At 37.6% G+C, this 24,917-nt stretch overlaps 1 protein-coding gene across 5 annotated transcripts in view; it reads left to right on the top strand.

Moving 5' to 3' along the window:
- The window catches only part of LOC144195560 (glutamate receptor ionotropic, delta-2), a 218,755-nt gene that overhangs the window by 167,061 nt on the left and 26,777 nt on the right, over positions 1-24,917 (top strand). For all 5 annotated transcript variants that reach the window (XR_013326101.1, XR_013326102.1, XM_077715284.1 and 2 more), the window contains 2 exons: positions 7,320-7,458; positions 10,181-10,376. Coding sequence is in view for 3 of the 5 variants with exons in the window: in XM_077715284.1 (XP_077571410.1) it covers positions 7,320-7,458; positions 10,181-10,376 (335 nt within the window). In the remaining 2 variants the exon portion in view is untranslated. The remainder of the gene's footprint in view (positions 1-7,319; positions 7,459-10,180; positions 10,377-24,917) is intronic.

Here is a 24,917-nt window from a genome sequence, read left to right as displayed (position 1 = left end):
AAAAATGCATGCACACACCAACCCACACACAAAAAAGGATGACTTCAAGATGAGTTTGGCAAAATGTTTACAACGTTTAGTGAGAGTAGCTGAAAGTTTGGGTACATACTGAACTTCAAGTATCCTTTTGTCTGCGCTTTCTTTTTCATGCAATGGGTTATTGCGGCTGGTAGCGCATTGTGGTATGTGCAATACTTGACAAATAGAAATAGAAATACAATTAGGTCAGCAATACTTCCAGACATCTTTGGCACATTCGACTCTACCTTCCACTGTTGTCATGAAAAAATCCAAAGGGGAAAGAGGGAGCCATTTTTGAACAGGAAACAGAAGCACGGGCATTGTCTCTGGGCCGCGGGTCATTTAAAATGTTACCGTTTAAACGGTTCTGTGTTTAGAACCTGTCCTAATGAGGACAGGAACATCCCAATCTGTTAAGTGTTTTGTTCAAAACACGGCATCTGCGACACTACGGGGTTGCATCATTGTATGTGGCATAGGCAGCTTGTGCATCTGGAACAGCACCATCAATGCAGAAAGGCCTAATCATGTTTTCGAGAAACATATGCCACCGTCAAAGCAACATCTTTTTCATGAATCCCCCTGCTTATTCCATCCAGACAATGCCAAACCACATTCTGCCCGTGTTACAACAGTGTTGCTTTGCAATAAAAGAGTGCGGGTCGCAGATTGACCTGTCTTCCATTGAAAATACGTGGGGCATGATGAAGCTTAACAAGACTCTCCCCTTTTGAATACCTCAAGCTGTACACCTAGTAAGAATGTGAAAGAAATTTCACCACAAAGCGTAAACATTCTGTGGCCCCTGTTTCAAGTGGTAAACATGGCAATTTTTTTTATTCATGTTTAACATTAGCTCTTTGGGATTGTAAATGCTTCACAAGTTCAATGTGCTAGAACACTCAACATTTAACTTTTTAAACACTAGAAGATTTAGAGTACTACAATATAAGTTACTTCTTTGCCGGGGTAACTGTGTTTTTGTATCTTTAGAAGTATTTGTATTGTCTAACTCCATATTATATACACTTAATGCATTTTTATGCACTCAGTACTCCATCTTAGCCAGCCAAACAGCATTGAGTATATGGAAGTAAAATTGAATGTACCGCACTGGCTTAAAATACACTTAAACATACAAATGTGGCTGCTGATGGTGAGCACTTTGTGGAGTGAATCTCAGGGAATTGTGCATTTTCAATTTTTTCATTATATCCCACTTCCTCATGAAACCAAACCACCTCCAATTAGAAATCTTCACAGACCCCATTTCAACACCCAAGGGTCAATGTGTGCAATTTTAATTCCTTTTTCTTCTCCCTCTACCCCATTTGAAACTCATTTTCCTATTACACGCCCCCTACTTTTGAATATGTTGAGTCTGCAAAGTTGAAGTCTTAGACACATTTCAGTAAGCTTTTGAATTGCACTGAGGGAATTAAACCTTACTTCTGAAAAGCATTGTACTTTAAACCTTTGTGTGTTTGTGTATTACCATTTTTTTTCACTGTCTAAATCAAGTTAATTCGATTGAATGCACTGGGTGGGAGATATTTAGGTTTACAAATGTCCTCTACAGAGGACACATTTGAACTACTGGTAGTCAGGAGGATACAGGTTTGAATTCCAGGTTTCTGCTTAAAGACATATTAAATTGAAACCGTGACTCTAAATTTATATATACACTTTTAGGGCTTTTTGCAAAACAAAAAGGCTTCTATGCTTTTTTTGGTGGAGGTAATAAGGTTCTGTAGCACCATTATAAAAAATTATTGGAATACTCACAATTGCAGATATTACCACACTTTTCGCCTCAGTTTATCCCAGCTGTGGTTGTGCAGGTACTAAAATCAGCCAAATTAAATATTCCTACAAGTCATCAAATGGGAGGAGAGGCGAATAATCCGAAAGTGGCGGCGGGACACATCCACAAAAAAACTCCTGGCTCTTGCACACATTGCTTCAAAGCAGCTCTCATCTAAAGCTCGCTTTCAACAGTACACTGTCAACAAGGAACAATGCTGGGTGGTTAGTTTGAGGCAAATGTATTGACTTTTTGTGGAATCACGTTTGTGGTGGAGAAACACAACACAACAAATTTGTCATCACTGTCTCTTTTGTTCCTTTCCCTCAAAACAAATGATTAACAAAGCACATACATGTTTGTTTGCTGATTTTCCGACTTCTTATGAGCTCTACGCCACTGAATTTATGTGGGAAGTCAATAATACTCCTTTCTATGTTGAATCACTTTGATACCCATGGTGGGATAACAACCTGAGCTCTAATTCCTCTAGAAGACCTGCTTTGCTCCATCATTCATGTGATTAGTGCACGCCATGGTTCACAATGAAGTCTGTGTTGTTTGTTGTGGAGTTGTTAATATTTTGTGCCAACTTTTTCATACTCTGATACTCATATTTATTCTAAAGTAACTGTCTTTGATTGCAGTTAACTTTCCCCTCCATGCAATTTAAGAGACATATATATATTTTAAAAGGAGCCAAACTGTTTAAGTGAAGTAATGGTTGCATCATTGTATAGCAGGATTGCCGTTTCTCCCATGAGGTGGCCTGTAACATCGTCCAACTATTCCAAGAAGCCCTAATGAAGTGCTATCATCTTCTCTTAGCCAAGAATAGCTGCCGGTAAAAACTCTAACATTTTGGGTGGTGTAATGGCATCATGAAGATTAGAAAAGATAACTTATTTTTTCATGGCGTAGGGTCGACAGAATGTTTTGATGGGTTTTTATGTGGCCAGTGCCCAAAAGAGAAGGTAGGGAGGCTAATGACATTTTGTACATCCTCTTGTGAATTTCAATCACTAAATCCACCCAAAGTTTAAGAAAAATAGCACGTATATCCTAACTGAATTCTCTTCATGCTATGATTGCCGTATTTCGCAATTAATACATTGAAAATCCTTACAGAGCCTCCATAGAGGCACTGAAGAATGTTTTATCTTAAGATTAAAAACAAGTTTAAAAAAAGGGGGAACAACAATAAACAGTGCAAATGTAAGAACCCCCGAACAAAATTCTGTGTAATCATAAAAGTCAATGCATCGCAGCCTGGTCATCCTGTTTTCCCTACTTCAAGATTCAGTGTTTTTCTATTTGTTTTGACTGCATGAGGTTTTGAGTTTTGCATATTTGTAAACAAAATCATTTGTGGCCACAGTAAACCAAACAAATATATTTTGAAACATGTAGCCTCGAGCAAACAACCACACAAGATCAAAAACAAAACAGCCTATTACTGCTAAATATATTGTCTCTTTTCTTGTCCATTTGCTTCATGGTGACACTGATTAATCATTCAGATTGGTTTCCTCCATTGAGCAGCAAATCAAGTGACCCGTGTAACAGTGACTAAGGACAATCTTACTGGATTAAATCAAGTCAAGAACGTCAGTATATAAATTTTTAGTGTTCAGTATCCTTGTAGATGGCAGATGGATTTATTTGGTTTTAGCAGTGCACTTTGTAGACTAGAGACAAACTGCAGAATGAGACTTTTAGCACTGGTAGGAAGAATGGAGGTTCTCATTTGGGGACACACTGAGGGGGCCCTTAAAGCCTCTGGACCACAAGCCTAAAAAAACACTCACTTTTGAATTGGAGTGTAGACACAAGATGATGAGTCCAGTTGGGAGTTGACACTAGAGACTAGGACTTTCAAAGCCTTCATGCTGAGAAGCCACCTGCAGTGGGACACTACTGTCACCTTCCTTGGATTTTGCCCTTGCTAACATCCATGATAGGAAGGTGCCACTGTTTTGATTAGGAGCAAAGTTCAAATACATTAAAGCAGTTTTCACAGAGCTCTCAGTGTACTATCTGTCCATGTCTCTGAATATAAAGCAGTTTTCCTGTTGTGTGAATGGCAGCAAGAGGATATTCAGGTGACCTGTACCTTCTGCAGGCGACCTGGTGTCCGAGTGGTTAGCACGTCAGCCTCGTAGTTCCGAGATTGAGGGTTCATTCCTAGGTTTGAACCTCAAAGTGTAGAGTTTTCATATTCTCCCCAGGGTTGCATTAGTTTTCTACAAGTACTCCAGTTTCCTCCCACATCACAAAAAGATGCATGGAAAGATGGATGAAGACTTTAAATTGCCCCAAGCTATGAGTATGACCGTGAATGGTTATCAGTGTGCTTGTGACCTGCGATTGGCTGGCCACCAATCCAGGGTGTCTCCCGCCTGGTGGGCTTAGTTGATTGGGGTAGGCTACACCTATCCCCCATGACCCTTGTGAGGGTAAAAAGTACAAAAAAATGAATGAATAAAAAGAATATTTCAACATGTGCGACTTCACAATGCTACACTAGGTGTGTGGCCCATGATAATAGCTGTCTGATAAAATTGATATAGTATTACATTTTTTTATACAGCAGCAGGGTTGAGAGAGTGGACATGCATGATGTGCAGTATTTATTCTCTACAAAAGGGGGATAAATACAAGTGACAGGGATGTGTTGTAAAAGTAGCTGACTTTGTTTACTGATAGTCTTATGGTGTTACACAGAAATACAATAGAATCATGCATCACGACAACAAAAGTATCTGTCACCTTTTTATTGTTTTTTTTTTTGTTCAAACTTCTAGAACCACACCCGATGTACAGTACGACCTTTGTTGTGAATATTCTACCATTTGACTGAGGTCAGATGCAATAGGGACTACTACTCCTGGTAACACATTTTTGGAGAATTAAGTATAAAACATGGGTTATAATGTAAAGTATGAACGCCATTCTGTCGCGGTGTGTCTCAGTAATTAAGCGATATCATATTCTTGGGGCTATGCAAATAGTTCTAGTATGGGAAAAAAATCACAATCTTTAAGTTTCATCCGTGGAACTCTAGAAAGAGTCGCAAAAGTCATGTTATAGAAGCTTGTCACAACTTTGCAAATATGTTATTCAAATGGAGAATGGAGGAGAAAAATTGAAAAATCACATTTGCTTGTCCGCCTGCATGCTTCCATCAGAAAACATTCCTATTCCCACTAGCCTTTCATATCATTTCTCATGAATACTTCATGACATAGCTTAATCAAAAACGTAATTTGCTTATTTTATATAAGACCGTAGGTGACAATTGCAGACGTCGTCTATTTGTTTATTTTCCATGAGTTCTGAAAATCCTCAAGGGGAACTACTGTTTACACTGTCGAGTCAGGGCCTACGATACATTTTGTTCACAAAAGACTCAATGTAGTTTAGCTAGAGTTAAAAACAAAAACAAAAAAAATGTTAATTTCTTTGGAGGCTGTAAAGTCGCTGAATAAGTCAGTAATATGACTGAACCCCCTAAATTCAAATAATAAACACCACCAAAACACCTTTCCTGTCATGCACATATCCACAACAGCTGGCTTGCAGACATTAGCACAACAGATATCAGATAGTACTTATATAATTTTGAAGTCTTTCAAATAAACATAAATATTAAAACAAGAGAATAACAAAACTAGTAGGCTATATGCCCCTAATAATAAAGTAACACAAACTCAAAACAGTTCTGCATCAGGACCACATACATTTGAGACCCACTAGAACTAGTTTAACTAATGAGAGTACAGTAGGCTACTAGCCGAGTATATAACAGTTTCGCCACAGAAATTACTTTTTCTATACCATGTTTTCATAATTATTAAAAAGGTGATTCTCTTTACAAAAGTCTCACTCACAGCGACATCTCGATTAAATCACCAGCCCAGCATGGGCAAAGTAGTTTAAAAATGTATCGTTTTTTAAATATCAGAGCTATTTAATCAATTGTGTAATTACTGGCCAGTCGATGACAACCTTGAATTTCTGTCCACTAAGACCTGACAAATACGTTGCAACCATTAAAAATATTTCCTGTCATCATATAAGATCAATATGTTTGCAATTAGGTCTGTGAACATCCACAGATTTGTGGACTATTTTGAATATTTTGACATGAGATGTATTGAGAGTTAGAGAGAGAAAAGTGATGGATTGGAAAGATTTGTCAGAATATTGTGGTGCAAAGCCATCGTAAATTAGTCCATACTTGTGCGTGAAAATGGACAGAAAAGCACAGGTTTTGCAATATTGTGGTCAATGCATGTAAAAGATTGGGTTGCATCAGGAATAGCATCTAGAGTAAAAATCAAGGGCAAGCATGACATGTGAGTGACCCTTGGTAAGTGTTTTTTTCAATGTTTTTCATTTGACACTGAATGTGACCACTATTATAAAATAAATGCCAATATTCACTAGAGGAATGGACGGCTTCACCTCACATCCCACCGTCTCTTCTATAGATACACCAAGTCTTTTAGCTAATGCCAATAATTGATATTTATTTATATGGGCTTCACATAAAATTTTCAATTTGGTGTCTGATGTAACATAAGTGGTATCTGATGTAATATGATAAGTAACATAAAAGCATACAGCCTGAGTGTTTGAAGTGGCTGTAAAGTGGCACATATCGCGGCACCCTCACACTTGTGGTAATACTGTGTAGTCAGCAGAAGTGGGGAAGATACTGTAAAGGACGATAACAAATTTGAATTGAATTAAATGTCAGAGAAACAGTGGTGCTCGGGCTTGAAAGGGGGATTGGAAAGAGTAACAATGCAGCAAAAAGGGAGAAGATAAAGGGAACATGAGCTTATGTGGGAGGGTGTCACGTGGATTTTTGAAAAGGTGCTGTTTTGGCTTTGGTTGATTTGAGCTTATTTAGCACTGAGTCACTGCTTATCAGAATGAATCAACTCAATTTCCTTTCCAAAAGATCTAATTGCAGGAATTGAAATACATTTTCATGCAAAGTTGCCTCCCAATGGCAGTTTTTTTTTTTTTTATAGATCATCCTAAGGTAGAGCACCACATCATTGGTAAACAAACCCATTGTGATGAGAACAAATATCAATATCGAGTATAGTATTGATAACTAATCCAGAACACAATAAGAATAGTATGAGGTTATTTGGATTTTGCAACCGAGCAGTACTTCTGTGTGCCTCACTGTTGTAAAGTTTGGAGTTTTCATCTAGTCTATTGCCAACAAAAAAAGATTCTTCCTGTGTCGTTTATCCATAATTCATTTTTCTTCCTCAAACATTGAAAACAAAGTAACAAAATGTGTACACATGGGAAAAAAAGGGATTAGAATATGTCTCATGAATTGGTCCGAGCACTCAGATCTCCAAATATAAATATTTTATCAGTAAACTGTTTTATGAGGAAGTATAAAAATATCATAAATTGGTATTGCTTCTGCAGTTCACCTCTTTATCTTTTGTATTTTTCTGTTTAGGTGGGGAGGTTCCCTACACCACCCTGGCCACAAGGATGATGATGGGCGTTTGGTGGATGTTTGCCCTCATCGTCATCTCCTCATACACAGCCAATTTAGCTGCGTTCCTCACCATCACGCGCATCGAAAACTCTATCCAGTGAGTGTCTAAAAATCTCCTGTGTGTACATTCCTGAATCTACTAAGAGATTTATACTCTTAATGCTTATGACTTGATTTATCTGGCGCAATCCCACTGCATCTCTCTATCCTACCCTACCTTGTCATTTAGTATACTTTAGGATTTTATTGCATTTCCTGTCTGTTTGGAGTATCGTGCTTCCATTTTCTTTCCTGAGACCTTGTGTATTTGTGTTAAAAAAATGCATTAGACAAAAACAATAAGATGCCATCAGCCCAGTAAGGAGAAGTGTGTTGTAGTATATTCCTGTCTTGTTATAAAATTATAAACAAACTCATGCAGACAGATAAAGTTCAAAATAAAAATAAAAAATACAGTAACCCCTCGATTATTGCGGTCAATGGGGGGTCAGAACCCTCGCAAAAAGTGGCAAACAGAAGACTATGAATGAATAAATGAATTAAAAAATATCTAAATTTAAAAACATTTCCGCAGTAAAAAATCTGCAATGTAGTGAAGCAGCAATAACCGAAGTGCAAAGTAGCGAGGTGTCTCTGTAGACACATTTCCATTGACTGAAGGTGCGATGTCAAATGTTGTGTCGCATAATAATAGAAAAACAAGATCACAAACAGATGCAAGTTAGACAGTTTAAGGGAATATCAATAGTTGTGCTATACAAACATAGAACGACACACACAAAATGAAGCCAATGTATTCATCAGGGTTAACAGCACACGCACAGAACGACTAGATACATTCACATGGACATATTTACAAATAGGAAATGGGGCATCAAGCGGTCTGTCACACACACAAATAAAAGAAAACTCTCTCGCAATAGTTCTGTGCATTGTGTTTATCTACCCTGATAGTGAGGTCTATCCATACTTATTTCCTGGTGGCACTCGGAAGCATTTATCTCTCATTGGAGTAATCAGCATTCCAAAACATCATTTGTGCCCCGGGTGTCGTTCTACCCTGGCACGGTATTTGAATAAACAAAATTCATTATTTTACTCATGATTTGTGTCCTTCCCTCTGTCTATCCTTAAATCTGTCTCTTTCATTTATTTTAACTTAATATTTCCTAAATTTGTCTTTCTGCCCCATTTTTATGTGTCTGTTTAAAAAGGTGTCGGCGTTAGCAAGTGCCTCTCCTCTTGCTTCTGCAGGCGAATTAAGAATTTCCATAAATTTTCATGCATTATCTATAATATATTTACTCTTCCGAGGTCACTAAAGGTATAATTACTTCTTCACATGGGCCTGAAGCCTGCAAAAAAAGGTGCTAGCATTAGAAAGAATTTAGATGAGCATCAAGTTGGGATTGGGACTTGCTCTTTTTTTTTGTGAAGTGTCATCTAGAGAACTAAACTGTGTTGCCAGAATAACTTTAGGTAATGAAGTACATGTTGATATGCCAATTCACCCCAATCTGAACCCCCAACCATTAGTGTGGTCACTATATATGTCAAAAGATGGGTTTATAGTTTGCCTCTTTTCATTTCACCAGGTGGTGTATAGATTGGTGAAAATGGGAGGGTTGGAGAAAGGAAGGGAATGGTTGAAGGATACGTAAATACTGTTGCTTGGTAATCAGTGAGCAAGGTTAGATATCCAGCTGCTCCTAATAGTTATTTTTAGGGCAAGGTGGATATCTGTCTGTCTTAGATGTGTAGTTTGACAGAAACCAAAGATGGGTGGCAATGCAAGGTAATTAAACCAATTAATTAACAGCACCATGTCTTGCAATAGTATATAGAAAATAGAATCATTTGTACAAATAAAAGCTCACTCTCAAACAAACACCCCCAAGGATTGTTTGAAGAAAACCTGTTAGGCTGTGGAGAAATAAGACGTCAGTTTTCTTCTCAATATCGTAAAGAAAAGTTAGCTAGGCCAAGATGATTTCTTTGAACTATTAGTGTATTTTGTTTCATCTTGGAAATGAAATAAGTGAACATACAGCCGCCTATCTGGTCAATTTCATGCTTGGTTGTTTTTCCTCAATTTCACAGTGAATCTTTTCGGAAAACACAAGGGGTGGGTGCTTTGAGTGAGACTGAAACTGAAACAGGGAGAGAGAAAAAGACAGACACAGTGGGATAGAAGGATGTCCATTATGTGCACATTGTAATTGAATTGACTAAAGATCAGGTTAGATCTTAATGACTTTTACTTCAGACTTGATGAAGAAACAAGTGGGTATTCTTATACCCTGCAAGTGTGAATGTAGTGCCACTGTTCATTTGAATGAAGATGGTGTACACAATACATTCCTTTTATGAGCACTACAAATTTATTGTTGGGTCGTGGCAACAGCAGCTATAGCACAAAAGCACAAACTTCCCTCTCTCCAGCTACTTAAGCCAACTGTATTGATAGAAAACCCAAGGCATTTCCAGGTCAGCCGGAAGACATAGTCTTTCCAGTGTGTTATGGGTAGGCTCCATACCCTCCTCTCAGTGGAGAATGCTTGGAGAACATCATCAAGGAGGCATCCTAATTTGATGCCCAATATTTCAAAATAGCATATTTTAGAGGTTTAATTTTGATACAAAGGGCTTGTGATACTGGTCAATATTTAGTTAGGATCAGCATGTTACATAAATCTGATACAATTGTGGTATAAATGAAGCCTTATCTGTTGTAAGTTGGTAAATTAATACATTAATAGTCTATAGTTCAACAGTTAGTTTTTTTTGTTTCAATTAAATGTGACCTCTTCTGTCTCAAGGTCCCTCCAGGACTTGTCAAAGCAGACAGAGCTTCCCTATGGCACGGTGCTGGACTCCGCTGTGTATGACCAGGTGCGGTCCAAGGCATTAAACCCCTTTGAGAGAGACCCAATGTACTCACAGATGTGGCGGATGATCAACCGCACAGGAGGTGTGGACAACAACATAGAGGAATCCAAGGAGGGCATCCGAAAGGTGAGAATCTTTAGTGCTGAATGCCTTATATTAGAAGATAACAAGAAAAATGTATATTTTGGGGGAGTTCATGTGTTTTTGCCCCCAAGTCCCAACATTATTAGTCTCAAGTACTAATGCAAATGCTGTCTGTCTTTCTAAATGAGTTCACTTTAATCAGTCACTTCTTTTAAAAGTCCAAACATTGTGTTACCTTGGAGCTTATCAGGGTTGATCAAATGACTTCCTCCAAGCAGTTTTCAGCAGAATGTCCCCCAAAGAGTTACATAAGTTAATTAGAACACCTTGCGTCAACCTGCAAATATGAAGTCTATTTTGATTCAGGTCACTGACTTTTACCTTGAATAGCACATCGCTGTCTTTAGGCTATTTGGCCATGATGTCATTAGCACTTCCTCATGGACAGCTATCCATGTGATATATTTAGACGTGTGGTGAGTGTCTGCCTGTTTGTTATATTTGAGCACCTTCATACGTCTATTTTCTTGTCTCTTTTTGCCGTTGGGGCCTTTTATACCCTACCCACTTCCACTATACACCTCCTTCACTTCGTCACTGTTGTCTCCCGCGCGCGATGGATTTTCTCCACTTTTCACTTTCCATCCCCTGTAGCAAAATATTATTAAATGTCAGAACAGGTCAGCGTCTCAGCTGTCTCTTGGTGTCTCACATAAACACACTAACGCGCACATCCACCCACATATACAATCATGCCCATTCTTGCTCAAATACATAATTTAATGTGCATGTGAACATCTGAAGGCTTTGTACAGTATGGTATTCGTACATGGCTCAGACTATGAGAAGGGCTGCAGGCTAAGGTTGGCTACAAGCTCAGGGGCCTACAATCAAGGGGGGGGTCTGCCTGTTAACATGAGTGATTCTCTGTTAACTCTCTGTAAAAGATGAATTATCCCATTTGAAGAAATAATCCCACTATTTAAAATCTTACTTGTCGGTTGTGTTAAGTAATTTATCCAACATAAAAATGTGTGTGCCAAATCGTGACTGTGTGAGCATTTCAGTCCTCAATGTGAGTGAAAACTAGAATGTTTCTACCAGATTTCAATTGGATCCGTCCATGAATAATGGAAGAGCAATCCACACTTAATTATGTTAATCTAATTAATCAGCTCTGAGACAAAAGATAAAAAATTGGGCTTCATGGATCGATGCTTATACTACATCCCTAGAATTGCTTTTCGTTCTGCGTCAACAAACAAAATATCGCAACCTTGGAGATGCTCAGCAATATACGTAAACATAGTGCGCATACTGCAATACTTTGATCACGTCTTTGTTAAAAATGGGGAATTATTGGTGTGTTTCTGGCTCAAGCAACTGCTCAGACTATGAAAAGCACTTGAGTTCCCAAGGTTATTACAAATAGAATTTGTCTGAAAACGGAGATGGTTTGTTTAGAATTTAGGAACGCTAAACCAAGATCGTGAATCTGGGAAATATCCAAATTTTTTCAGCCCATTTTGTGTCACGTAAATTAAGTGAAATGTTTATGGCTCTATTCTGTTACAGGTATAAGTTCACATTCCCTTTCAGAAAGTTACAAATAGCTTCTGTTAATTCAGAAACCACGAGGAAAATTGCCAACCTCAGGCGTCATGTTGAGCGTGTAATTGGAAGTATGTGCCAGAAATATACAATTTTTGGAAGGAGACTGCCAATCAAATCCGTGATTAATATTGTGCTATTGATAAGATTGAACTTGTCTTCTGTGCTCTTGTGAAATTTAGTCTGCCAGTTGTTGATTTTGATATAAGTATAATTTATATATATACAGCATGATATTAATATCGGAAGACAGATTTATTAGAGGGAAAAAATGTATCTGCTTATAGCTTAGGTTCTTGAAATATTTGCAAGATTTAAGATCTACTGTCGTGTTTGGGCATGGTTAAAAAAAATGTCGATGTCAAGGTGTACTATTTCAGGGAAGCCCTTTTGTTCATCATTGCTCCAAGACAAGGGCTCCAAATCTTACGCCTTGGCACCACCCACAAAGTGCATTTTTTTTTGTATGTTGCTCCTTTCCTTCTTTGGTATCTTTTCAGCATTTTGTAGGTAGTGGTGGCCTGTGGTTTATTTATCCTTTGTTCATGGCACATTGCGTTAATGCGGCATTTTTGTTCTTTACATCTTTATCTCCAAGATGGCTGTGCCTCACATAGAAGATGGCCCTCTGGGCAGTCTGAGAAACAATCAATTGCTTGTCGAGGTAGATGCATTTTATTAGTTTGGAAAAGCATTGTAGTAATGCTGGTATTTCTGTTTCCGTCATGCGTGTGCCTTTGAGTTCTTCAGTAATGGGTCTGAATTACAAAAATGTCTGTGTTTGAGTCTGTCAGTATTTTGGGCTGTAAGGTAGGGTAATATTGAATAATATTTCAGACTGATATACATAAAAGAGACACATTTTTAAGGGGTCACAATAGATATATTAACTATTGTCGAACGTGACTATGATTGATCGTTGAGTTAAATTAAGTTAATTATGTTTCATCTCGGACCTAACCTATAGTTCATTGGATGACTTGTATGAAATGACATAATGTCACTAGAAACCAGCAGGATGTTATGTGTTTAACTCTTATGAAGACCCCCGTCCCACTCTGCTTTGTTACTGGACACTTGCATATTGCAGAGTACAGCCACAAATCAAATATGCTTGCACCATCCATGAACAGCATTTTGCCCACTTTGCCAGATGTGCTGCAAAGTATGCATTCATGTTGCTGCCCTGCAAGTACACTCGGATGTATACATACATACCTTCAATTTGTAAGACACTCATGTACTAGTTTAGATGATTTAAGTGCGAGCATCTGACATGCACTTCCAGAGTCTATGATGACTGGAGTGTGATATTTGGAGTTGAGAGAATGGTCATCATTCAAGTGATTTTATGTCAATGTGACCTTGTGCTGAATTGGATGAGTGTGGTAAAGTAACCTTTTACACTTGCTACATTTGTGTGTTTATGCTGTCATTTCTTTCACGTATGTGGAAAAGAATTTGCAAGGTCAACTGATGGCTTGTCTAAAGCCTATTCTGAGATACATGTTGTTTTTTTTTTGCTAATATATTTCCAATTTCCACTTGAGCATATAAACGGTGACCAATGAGGAGGTTGGAAGTGACGTGCTGCATTGGAAAATGAGTTAAAAGTCCTCATACATAAATGTATTGTGTGTGTAGTCAGCGAAAGAAAAGCCTTTTTAATGCACTCCCTGCTTTCATTTTAAAACCTGCCCCTCATTTCTTTGAAGAAAAAAAATGTAAATGGATTGTAGCAATCAGCTGAGTTCAGGGCTGTGAGTTTTCCTTGGGTATTCTTGAGTAGTCATATTTTGGTACTGTGCACCGCACTGTTGCAAACAAAAATGATCTATGAAGTATGTTTTTGTGTTTTTTGTTTTAACTTTTATGTGTTGTAGTAAATGTAATAATTTCACTCCTGAAACCAGTCAATGTTCAGTACAGTAGGTTTTTTTTCCAAGACATCTGTGACTTTATTTTGAAATAGCGGAGGGTAGGGGCTTGGTTTACCTCTAATGTCCTCTCCCGAATGTAAATGGGATGTGCATTTGTATTTGATGGCTGCCACTGCACTAATGCATCATAGAAGTCCATTAAGGTAATAGGAAAATGAATTAATGTAATGTACATGTGACTACTAAACTCCATGTAATAATTTCCATCACTTTGCAGTCTTCCTCCTTTTAAATCTGTCCTCAACTTCTTACTCCTTGGATCTTTATCTCTCCTTAATCAATCTCCAACTCCCTTTCACTAACCAAGTAGCAGAAAGACCCCAAGGACAAATACTTCATTCCTGATTTTAGATGTTTTTCTAAATTCATTCTACATTCTTAAATGATCATAATGTGCCAACATATAGTGGCATTATAGCATCAAAATGTTCATTGTCATTTTTTTTTTATATTTTAGTGACTAAACAAGATTTGGTGAGAAAGGGGAGCCTCTGATCAGGGAGATGTTTTTAAAGCATTTGATAGAAAAAAATGAGGCTTGCATGTTGTCTTTTTCTTCTTCTTCGTCTTCTTGATGCCTGTCTAACAATCTTTCGTTTGCTTTCAACTGTTATTCTGTAATGACGTCAAGACGGTGGCTTTGAGTGCTGGTTGAAAATTTCTTCTCAAGACCAGCATATTGCCTTCTAGTGGTAGAAAACAGTGGCAGTCAAGATAGCAAACCATCCAAGTGTTTCTTTCTTAGTGGCACTAAAGAGTCTCTCTTGACAACAAGTCGGTATGTAAACTAATACTTATCTCTAACTGAGTTTTTGAATTGCTGCTACTAAGGGTGCGTTTGTGTTGTAGAATCTTCTCAGATGGTGTTTAGGGACTTCAAGTGCATCCCAAATGGCAATGCTATCATGCCACAGAACAAAATGAATGTTCTTTTATTTATTTTGTTTTATTTTTTTATGTGAACACGTCTAATTTTTATAGATAAGTTAAGTACTTCTTTTGCTTTTCCCCCACTGCTCATTTCCACTTTTTCTTTTTCTCCAAGCTAACATTGGGTATTGCTTTAGTTCTAATTTGGATCCGAACACCCTGCAAACCAATGGATCCGAACTAGTCTCAATTGATTTGTCTCAATCAAGGAATCTGCATAATTGTCATCATCATTATCATCATCATCATCATCAATGAAGCCATTATGGCATATTGGCAAATGTTTTGAGTCTCGCATTTTACAACCCCTTATCGAGGTCTTGGAATTTATGTAACACAGGTGAAGAAATGATGGTACTCTTTTTTAATCATAATTGTCAGAGTCATTATGCTAAATGGTCAGATGGTGATAAGAGGTCCATTATGGGAATAGCCAACGAGCTATACCTAATAAAGTGATTCATTAATTTTCTAAGTTCATGGATGAACTGGAATATGGTGTGAAAGTATAACCAGCTTATCTCAAGCACCACATCAATCGTAGTGCGAAAAAATATTTTCTTCATTTTGAAAATACTTAAACAATGTAAATATTTAGTGTTTTGGAAAAGATAGCCGCATTCAAGGAGAAAACTATCCTCTAACAGTGAAACAAGCAGACATTCACTCTCACACATACAATGTATAATGTTTGTGGGAGGGGTAAAATTAGTTGATAAATCTATTGTAAAGCTTGTATAGATGTGAATTTGGTTTCACTGTATTGCAGTGAAAGTGTTTGATATTATTTCCGTAAGCACATAAATAAATGCCTACCTTTGCCACTTTCTTCATGGACAACTCGCTAAGCATCAAGATTACCCCTGTCAAGGGGTATTTGTGTCAGTGCTTGTCTAGCAGCTAGACTCACGCTAGTGTCACTGTCACCGTTTTTTTGAAAAGCAAGCCTATGCCAATGAGCCATCGATTTGAGTTGCCAAGGTTACGCAGTGGCCATCTGTGTCACTGTGACAGTAACCCCCTCCTCCTCTTCAAACCCAAAACCCCTGTTAAGCTTTCATGAATGGGGTTTATTATCTAAAGGATATCTCATAGTTTGAAAGTTGTATCAGTGGCGTCGTCTCTGGTTGGATTTGTGAATCTTAAGACTTTTTATTTATATTGTTTGCATTATTTTATCAGACAGCAGTGAAAATCCACAGAAAGCCAGCTTGATATACTTCTGTCACTTCTCCCGATTAGAACCGTGCCCAATATCCTCTGCAGTAATTCACCTTCTAAGACCAAATGCCTTTTTGGCATTTCTATTTTCTACAAGTGCAAATCACCCTGATGGCAGATGGAAGAAAAAGAGGAGGAAGAATAGGAAAAATCAGGGCAAGAGAAATCTCCTTTCTCCTGCAGAGTGTGTTGGCTCATTAGAATTCCACACAAATAGCACCCAAACAGCAAACATATTTCCTCACTGTTACAATCCTCTGGTTATGTGCGTGCAATGACTGCGTTCCTGCATTAAGAGTCAGCTTTAGGCAAAAGGGAAACAAAAAGGCCCTAGATGCAGGTTCCTACTGAAAAAGTGAGATAATGTAAATATTGATGAGGTGTGCTCAAATAAAAGAGCGATTTGTGATAAGTTGGAAATGCGAAAGGAGTAAGAAAACAACATTTTATTGCTGGAATTACAATGAGATCATTGCTCTGGTGAGAGAGTGCCGTTTATGATAAACCAACACAATGGAGAAGGGCAGCCTGACGCCTGCCTACAATGTATACTTTTTGATTTGGAGCAACTGTATTGATCCCTAACTATTGATAACAATTGTATTCAGTGTTATATCTCCCCAACTTGTATGCTGAATATTGAATTTCGTGCAGATCCTTACATATTAATCACTGGGGTTCATTTTGTTTGGACTGATTATTGGAACCTTTATCTTAAGCAAATGAAGGAATACTCCCATAATTCAAATTTAGCTAAAGACTGCATGGCGGATGCATTGTATTATTTCTTTTGACTTTGGCTGGCAACCAATTCAGTGTTTCCTCCGCCTACTGCCCATAGTTGGCTGGAATAGACTTCAACACCCCCAGCAACCTTTTTAAGGATAAGCAGTATAGAAAATGAAAGAATGAATGCAGTTAGTCAACCCTCCCTTTGACTGTTTTTTCCCCCCAACAATTGGGATATGGTGCTTCTTTTGTGGCTTATTTCTCATACACTTGTTTTTTTGGGTTATAATTGCAGTAGTTGACAAGCACTTTTCTTAAACTGTGCAAAAGATCTCAATTTTTTTTCAGTGGCCATTTCAATGATGAAAACTTGTCATTATATTTCTTTGCTAAAGGCTTATAACAAATGCCTGGTAAAGATAATGCAGAAGTGGTAAAAAAGGAATATTTTCCTCATTGGTTACTTCACTGTATCTGTCATGCATGGTTCTGTGATTTATTAGAGGGAATAGGAAGCAAGCGGGACACTATCAGAATGAGAGAATGCAATATAGAGCCAATGCATACGTTCTGTGCATATTTTAAGAGTATTTCCATTTATATTCTCAAAAATCTTTGTGTAAACTTGGCAACAAATGTTAAGTTGAAATCCATTGAGTATTTTTGTGTTGAGTATTTTTGTGTTAGTCGCAGTATACACAACAGAACTACAAAACCGTGTAAAAATGATTTTTTTTCTCCAGAGCATTTTAAGAGATTAATTCACAGAATAGTTGATGGCGTCAATAAACCTGCAAAGGCCCCACTTAATGACTAGCGTTGTAAATGTGGCATTCGTCCAAACATTCTGACTGCCCATTGCCCTCCATGAACACAATTCACTTAATAGCACGGCAATTTCCATTCCCCATCTACTGTATGCCTCCATAAATTTATCTCCCTAAGTAATTGTTCCCTGTTTGTTCGTCTACTGATCGTTTTCTATTAAAATCCATTCTATTTTTTACCTAATAACCTTACAAGTTTGTACCCCTAAAAGGGTGACTTCTGCTTATAGTATGGTGGCACAGATTATGTACCTTTTAAAAATAATGGCTTGAACCATTATTTAGAGGACACGTGGTTCCTCACGCAATTGTGTCAGGCATTAAATGCATGTTACATTCTATGGTGAAAATGCATTTTTATCTTCTTGTCATTCTAGTTTTTAATTGTTATATAAGGACTTTATTTTAAAAATATTAATGTTTTCTTTTGAATCAGATAGGTACTTCAATCACATCCGTACAAAATTAATTACTTTATTTTCTTTTTAAAATGTATTTTAAACACCAGCCTGTTGGAAAATGTTGAATCTAAGTCATATATTTTAACTTTTTCTTATAATTATATATTAGTAAATGTATTCTGATTTCTAAGACATTTTTCTTAATCTTTTGGCTATTTATTCTCTTGATAATTGGCTCATAATGATACACCATATTTTCTGGACATAATTTCTTCCGTTAAGCATTTTTTCCTCTTTATTGTCCTAAAATAAAACATTTTTCTCCTAATATTACAACTTTATATATCCGGAATATAATATAATCAATGCGCATAATTATAGCACCTTGGGGGAAATTTGGAACTGAGATAGGAAGATGGAGATACTGTTTGTTAGGTTCATTAATAACCCCAACACTGTTCCTGTGCCATACTTTTTTATGACAGCTATCGGTGACAAACATGTGAAATGAGTTATGATAAAATGATTTGCCTCTATTTGGCAAAGCATGAGCAATTACACAGTTGGTTTGTCTTGAGGGGCTGAGGTGGAACGAAGCAATGCAATTAGTCCAGTAGACTAGACAATGAGCCACATTGACAATGTTAGACAACAAGATTAATATAAGACCTGATGGCCTCTGCTGTAAGATACAAAATCCGCTAGCCTGACCAAAAGGGAAGCAATAGATAGCCATCTTAATTCCCCAGATAAAAAGTATGAAAAAGATAAATGAGGGAGTGAATTTCTACTGGGACAATATCCTACACAAAGTCTGTCTTGTGTCCTCATTTGTCTTCACTTTCTCAGAGCCTTCTTTCATTTTTTGAGCTGTCATCTCTCTTTTTTCATCATCTTCCCATTTACCACTCATCTCTTCTCACACTCCTGGGCTCACAGCCATGGCCAAGGTGTTTCTCCAGTGCATCCATCTTTTCCTTTCCCACTTGCTCTTTGTCCACTCAATTCCTCGTGGCTCACAGGGCAAACACGCCAGGTGTCTTTATCTGTGTCCGTGGAGGAGGTAATGGCCCAATGCCATCTACTAATGGACATTTTGGGGGGGACACATAGCCATACATCACACAAGAGTGTCTGTGAGCCAGAGCAACAGAAGTGTGTAGTGAACCAAAAAAAGTTTGACAAAGACATGCAAGGAAAACTTCTAGTGAAGTGCCAATATGAAAAAAATGAATATGGGCGTCATCAATAATGTCACTCCATTACCACTAGTTTGGTCTGTTTGGAAACCAGCAGGTAAACTGCCCATCGCTCTTATCTTGTCTGATTTTTAGGCCTATCAGTGAGTTTTATTTATTTTTTATTTTTAAGTGTGTTCATTAGGTACAGTTCAGCCAAAAATGTGCCTTACAAAACTTAAAGGGAAAAATAAGATAAAGTGTAAAATGAAATGTGAAAAACATCATAGTCAGGCACAAACAGTAAAGTATTGACAGAAGCGTTGAAAGATAAAGTGGGGCTTTTTGAAAAGTATTTTCAGTCATTAGAGTAGTCCAAACTCTATTTAGTGCCATTCCATCTTCCCCCAGAAATAACAATCCTTAAAGTTCATTTCTAATTTGGAGGACACATTTCACAGAGAGCAGTCGTGACCTTTTATACACGGGCACATATCCCAGCTGGATTGCAAACACCATCAAAGTGCTTCCAAATCACTTCACCAAGCTTCTTATTGGCCCATTTGGCCACAATGAGTCAATGCAATCTGAGATGATTTGCATTTTCACTACCTTCTACACACAGCCATGCCAGCATGCCATCATCACTGTCCACTCAAAACCGAATGTAATACACCTCTGACATTTTACTTCCATTCATTCATTCATTCCGTACCGCGCATCCTCGGCTAGACTGGTCGCCAGTCAGCCATAGGGCAGACAGAGACAAACAACCAATCGCACTCACAATCATAACCGTAACCTAGAATTCACAGCGTTTCAGAGTTTATCTTTTACGTACTTTGAAGGTTAAAAATGCAGTGCATGCGCTGGTGGGTAAAAGTGTGCCATTGAGGCTAGTCACCAACCATGTGACGAGGACAAGTGGCCTTTGCAAGGAAAAACAGAACCTCACTACTTGACAGATACTAATACCGTGTGTAAAGGGCCATTGTGTGATGTCTTCTCAAGGTCGGGCTTCACTGGAATCTTCTACAAAGGATGTATGTGGAATTCTGCACCCACATCAATGGTTTATCCCACCCATGAAGCCATAAGTTACAGCTAACATCCCTCCTTTTTTTTATTTCCGGAGGGTTTTAAAAAGCCCACATGGGTGGATATTATGGATTCAAAGTTGAAGAAGCAGAAGAAAAAAAAATATCCCTGAAGGGAGAATGAATTGTTTTCCACTCTCATATTGACTACAAAAAAGGAAGAAAAAAAACAACAATACAGAATAGAAAGAATGAAGGTCCATCCCTGCAGGAGTTGAGTGCTTTGCAAAGTAGAAAGTATGAAATTAATTGGTAATTTTCCTAAAAACATGTAGTATGTGTGTATGTATGTATGTATGTATGTATGTATGTATGTATGTATGTATGTATGTATGTATGTATGTATGTATGTATGTATGTATGTATGTATGTATGTATGTATGTATGTATGTATGTATGTATGCATGTATGTATGTATGTATGTATGTATGTAGAAACACAAAGTTGACGTTTTAATATACCACTTTGCTTTTATGAAAGTCAGCAAAAAAATTGAAGACATTTTTTGCCCCTAGTTTCTTAATGTCCCCTGTCATTTGCTCTGAGAGGTCGAGCAGCTCTGTAATCTGCAATAACCTTGAAATCGCTCTGCGTGTACAGAGCACTGAGGTGACAGACATGGTTCACTTTTGACTCTTTGTGTCTATCTACCATTAATAAATGACAAAGTGGGCTAGACTATTCAGAATAGCAGTGCTACTGAAGGAAAAAAGTGTTTCCACATTTTAAATTGTTCTTTGAATCGAATGGCCAGTATTATGTCATCACCCTGGGCAACTCTCCACCTGCAATTACAAATACCCCTCTCTAATACATAATTAACAACTTCAATTAACACTTAAGTAGAAATGTGGACTCTTGCCTCCAAAAACATGGACAAGTCAGTTTATTCAACTTTCAACTTTCAAAGTACTCAAAGACTTCTAACCTCTTGACACTGATTTGGGATCAAAATGGACTTCAGATTCTCAACCCTGATGTGATGTTTAGACAAGACCTATCCCACTGAGTCAAGCAGCCTTGTAAGGCTTGGGACATATTTAATGATACATGAGCCTTGCACTGGTCAGTTGGCTGTTTAACCTTGATTAACTTTGAGTTGTCTTGTTGCCAGGCAAAAACTTGAAACTTGAACACCTTTTTTGATATGGGAAAGAAATTACAATGTGTCCTTTCTTTACAAAGTCAAGTCAATGCAAAATAAATAAATAAAGAATAATTTTCATACCGCATCCTATTAACTGTAGCATCTTGGTTCTAGCTCAATGATCTATGACAGATGAGCTGTATCTGACATCTGTCTCCAATTACTCCTACTTTGCACTATCACATCTCTCATCGGCTTAACGGATATATTTTTATTATTTAGATTTTTCTTACTCTGCTACTAGGTCCAATCCAATGTAATATTCAGAGGAAAAATTTATATGAATATAACAGGATTAAAAATTTAACTATTTCAAGGTTAAAATATGTGAAAAATGAGATTTTGGAGTCATTTTGGAAGTTTGTGATTCCTGCTGACAAAACTTTTATGAAATTGACTATTGGCTATAGGTTCAAATTAAAGGATTTTCAGATGGTGGTCTCCCTTGAGATTTTTTTCAATCCAAAAAGTGTGCCACAGCTCAAAAAAAGTTGAGAAACACCTGTATAGTCAAACAAAAAAAGCCAAAATGAAAGACCAAAGGCAAGAAGGAACATTTTAATCTCATGGCGGATGGTGCCAACTCGGATGAACAGTCAAACAGAAAAACCCGAGAGATTTAATGAGCTTTGTAACCTGTGCAAAGAGGAATGGGTTTACAGTATCATCTGTATTTTGACAATGCTTCTATAAAATCAGTGTTTGATCAGCACGGATTTCAAAAAATCACATTGGATTTCCACAATCTATCAAAAATTTACGTTTTCTGAACTTCTTTTCGTGACAAAAAGAGGCAATGAGACTACAAAAATGGAAATAAAATACAGGGTATGGAAAATTAGTATTTTAAAAGTGACTTCCTATCCAAACCTCCATCAAGCTTGCTCTGATTTTCTTTGAACAATGTTTTCTCCTTGCCTCTCTGCCATAAAGGACAGCATTTTATAGTGCATGACTAATAGTTGTGTCATAGCCTCGGTCTCCCTTCCCAATCCTTTTATACAGTCAGTGTTTTTCCTCACCCAGCTCTACGCTACCTGTGAGTAACGCCCACCTCCTCTGCCCAAATCTGCTCACCTTCCAACAGACCGGTAACTCATCCTAATCAGTCCAGCACTTAGCCGCAGTGCCAGATCATTCTCCACAGTGTGCCAAACCATCCCGCTATTTATCAGGCTAATCACCCAGTGTCAACTCAACTCCACGAATCCCCTATTGCCTGCCTGCTACTCTGCCCATCTTCAATGCGTTAAATAGACTGTTGTCACATTTTCAAATCCTGTCCCTACATTTGGGTCCGAACCTCACCCTACTAAGCTTTTGTTCTTGAACACACAGAAGACCGGTTCCAGGCGAACTTAGGGCTCTTGGTGTTATGTAGGGCTCAGCTTCATTCTGGCAAAAGATGAGGTACAGTGACTGGTCAACACTAATCCCAATGTACACTTACACATGTAAATTATGTAAATATAGTCTACAATGAACTATGTAGACTGAGTAGTTGGCAAAAAATAGTATACTTTTTTTAATCTAATTGCAAACAAATAAAAACTGCACATAGGAGGTCAAGGATTGAGATTCAACTCTTGATCATTTTCTTTTGCACAAAACCTTGTTCATCCAATGTATTATTGAGTAATTCTTCATTTTTTAGCAGCAGCAATCTTGTCTTAACCTTAAATTTCATTTCATTTTCAACAGCCTGAACTATACAGGCCAGACTGGTTGCCATCCAGTCATATGGCACTCATAGAGACAAACAACCATTCACAGAACAATCCCACTGAGGGGAATAAATCCCATCGGATGGCCTAACCTTCATTTTTTTCCTTTATTAAACTACTCTCTGATGAACACTGCGACACCATCAAAACAGAAGTGGAATGTTGGGGAATAACAATAATAATAATAAAGCTAGGATTCTAAAAGTGCATTCATGCATTTTCAATTCTGAAATTGATTCTCACCTGCTTTAGAGTAGTTTCCATCTGTGGAAATGGTGAGTAAACAGCTGAGTGTCGGATGATCTTATTATCATATATACAGTATTATGGCTCTACATCAGAAATGGAATGAATAAAAATGAGAGGCAAGTAGTAAAAAACTAAAAAGAACGATTGACGTGAAAATGCATTAAAAATAAAGATATAAAGATCTACATACGTGCCTAGGTCTGAGAATCATGACGGGTCACATAGTTTCTTTGCTTTGCCTTAGTTGATTCCTCCTGCCGCTAATTTAGTTTTATTTGAAATATAATTTCTGCAAACTTGGTGGAATATTCAGCATGGGAAAAAATCATTACTCCCTTTATTTCTTAAATTGAAAATAAACCACAAGAAGAAGAATTGACAGCATGACGAGGTCAGGAGGTAAAAAAAAAAAATCTTTCATCTTTCCCTGTGTGCTTTTGGATCAGAAAGAGTCAGTGCCAAAGTTGGGAGTTTTTGGGAGGGGAAAAAAAACACCAGAAGCTGCAATTATTTGGGAGCATAGAGTCGTTTTTATTTTTTGTGGCCTAAGATGTGAAGATATCAAGACGTGAGTGTGTCTCTGGGCAGTTGCTCTATTTTTTCTACTCTATGAGGATTTCAAGTCTACTTTGCTCTTATTTCTCTGAATCACATGAATCAAATTCTGTGATACAAGTTATAAGGCAAACAGGCACAAAAGACTCATCATTGTGTGTGGTTATTGCTTTAATAAATTCAGTTCAGCCACCACCCAAAATAATATTTAAAAATGACAAACAAGATGTGTCTTGTGTAAGAGAAAACAGGATTGCATTAATTAATGATATTCCCTGGGTCAAGAGGATAAAACCTAGGAGTGATGGAAGTGCAGGTGGGACATGGAGGTGCCTTCAATTTTGTAATCATGGGTCTTAGCAATTTGTCCTTCTTGATAGGCTAAAACAAAGTCTGATGCAACGATTTGGATTCATGAGGAAGTTCGCTGACAGGTCTGGCGAGCCATGTTGTCGCACACAAGTGATTTTAAAAAAAAGGGATCTGAAAGTTTATCTCGGCACAACTCTTGACATGCTACAACAAAGACCTCAGACTCATCACTTTAATAATGAGTTCACATGAGGCAAAAGTCAGTGTGGTTCTTTTGCCCACACAATAAAAGTGCTAAAAGTTCCCAAGTTGCTACTAAGAATGAACAGTATGGCCTTACACTAATATGTTTTTGCACATCTGTTGGATTAAATATGTTGCTGTATACTCCAGGCAAGGTTTAAAAATGTAAAATGTTTGCACCCAAAACACTTAATGAGAGCACATTACAAGTTAGTCTTCATAAAAGATATTTTCATTGTGTTTTTGTTTGATTGAGGTGGGATTACCACAATATCTGAGTCCTCTTTTATTTCTTACAATTTAAGATTTTCTTCTATTCCACACTGCAATAGGCGAGACAATGTTTAAAACAGTGTCTATGTTAATTCCCACAAAACCTTTGGTCTATAAGTAGTTCCAATCAAAAAGACAGTTCCTTC

The sequence above is a fragment of the Stigmatopora nigra genome, chromosome 4 (assembly GCF_051989575.1).
Source record: "Stigmatopora nigra isolate UIUO_SnigA chromosome 4, RoL_Snig_1.1, whole genome shotgun sequence".
In the NCBI taxonomy this organism is placed as follows: Eukaryota; Metazoa; Chordata; class Actinopteri; order Syngnathiformes; family Syngnathidae; genus Stigmatopora; species Stigmatopora nigra.
Note: the sequence above shows the minus strand (reverse complement) of the source record. Positions and strands in the feature narration are given on the sequence as shown.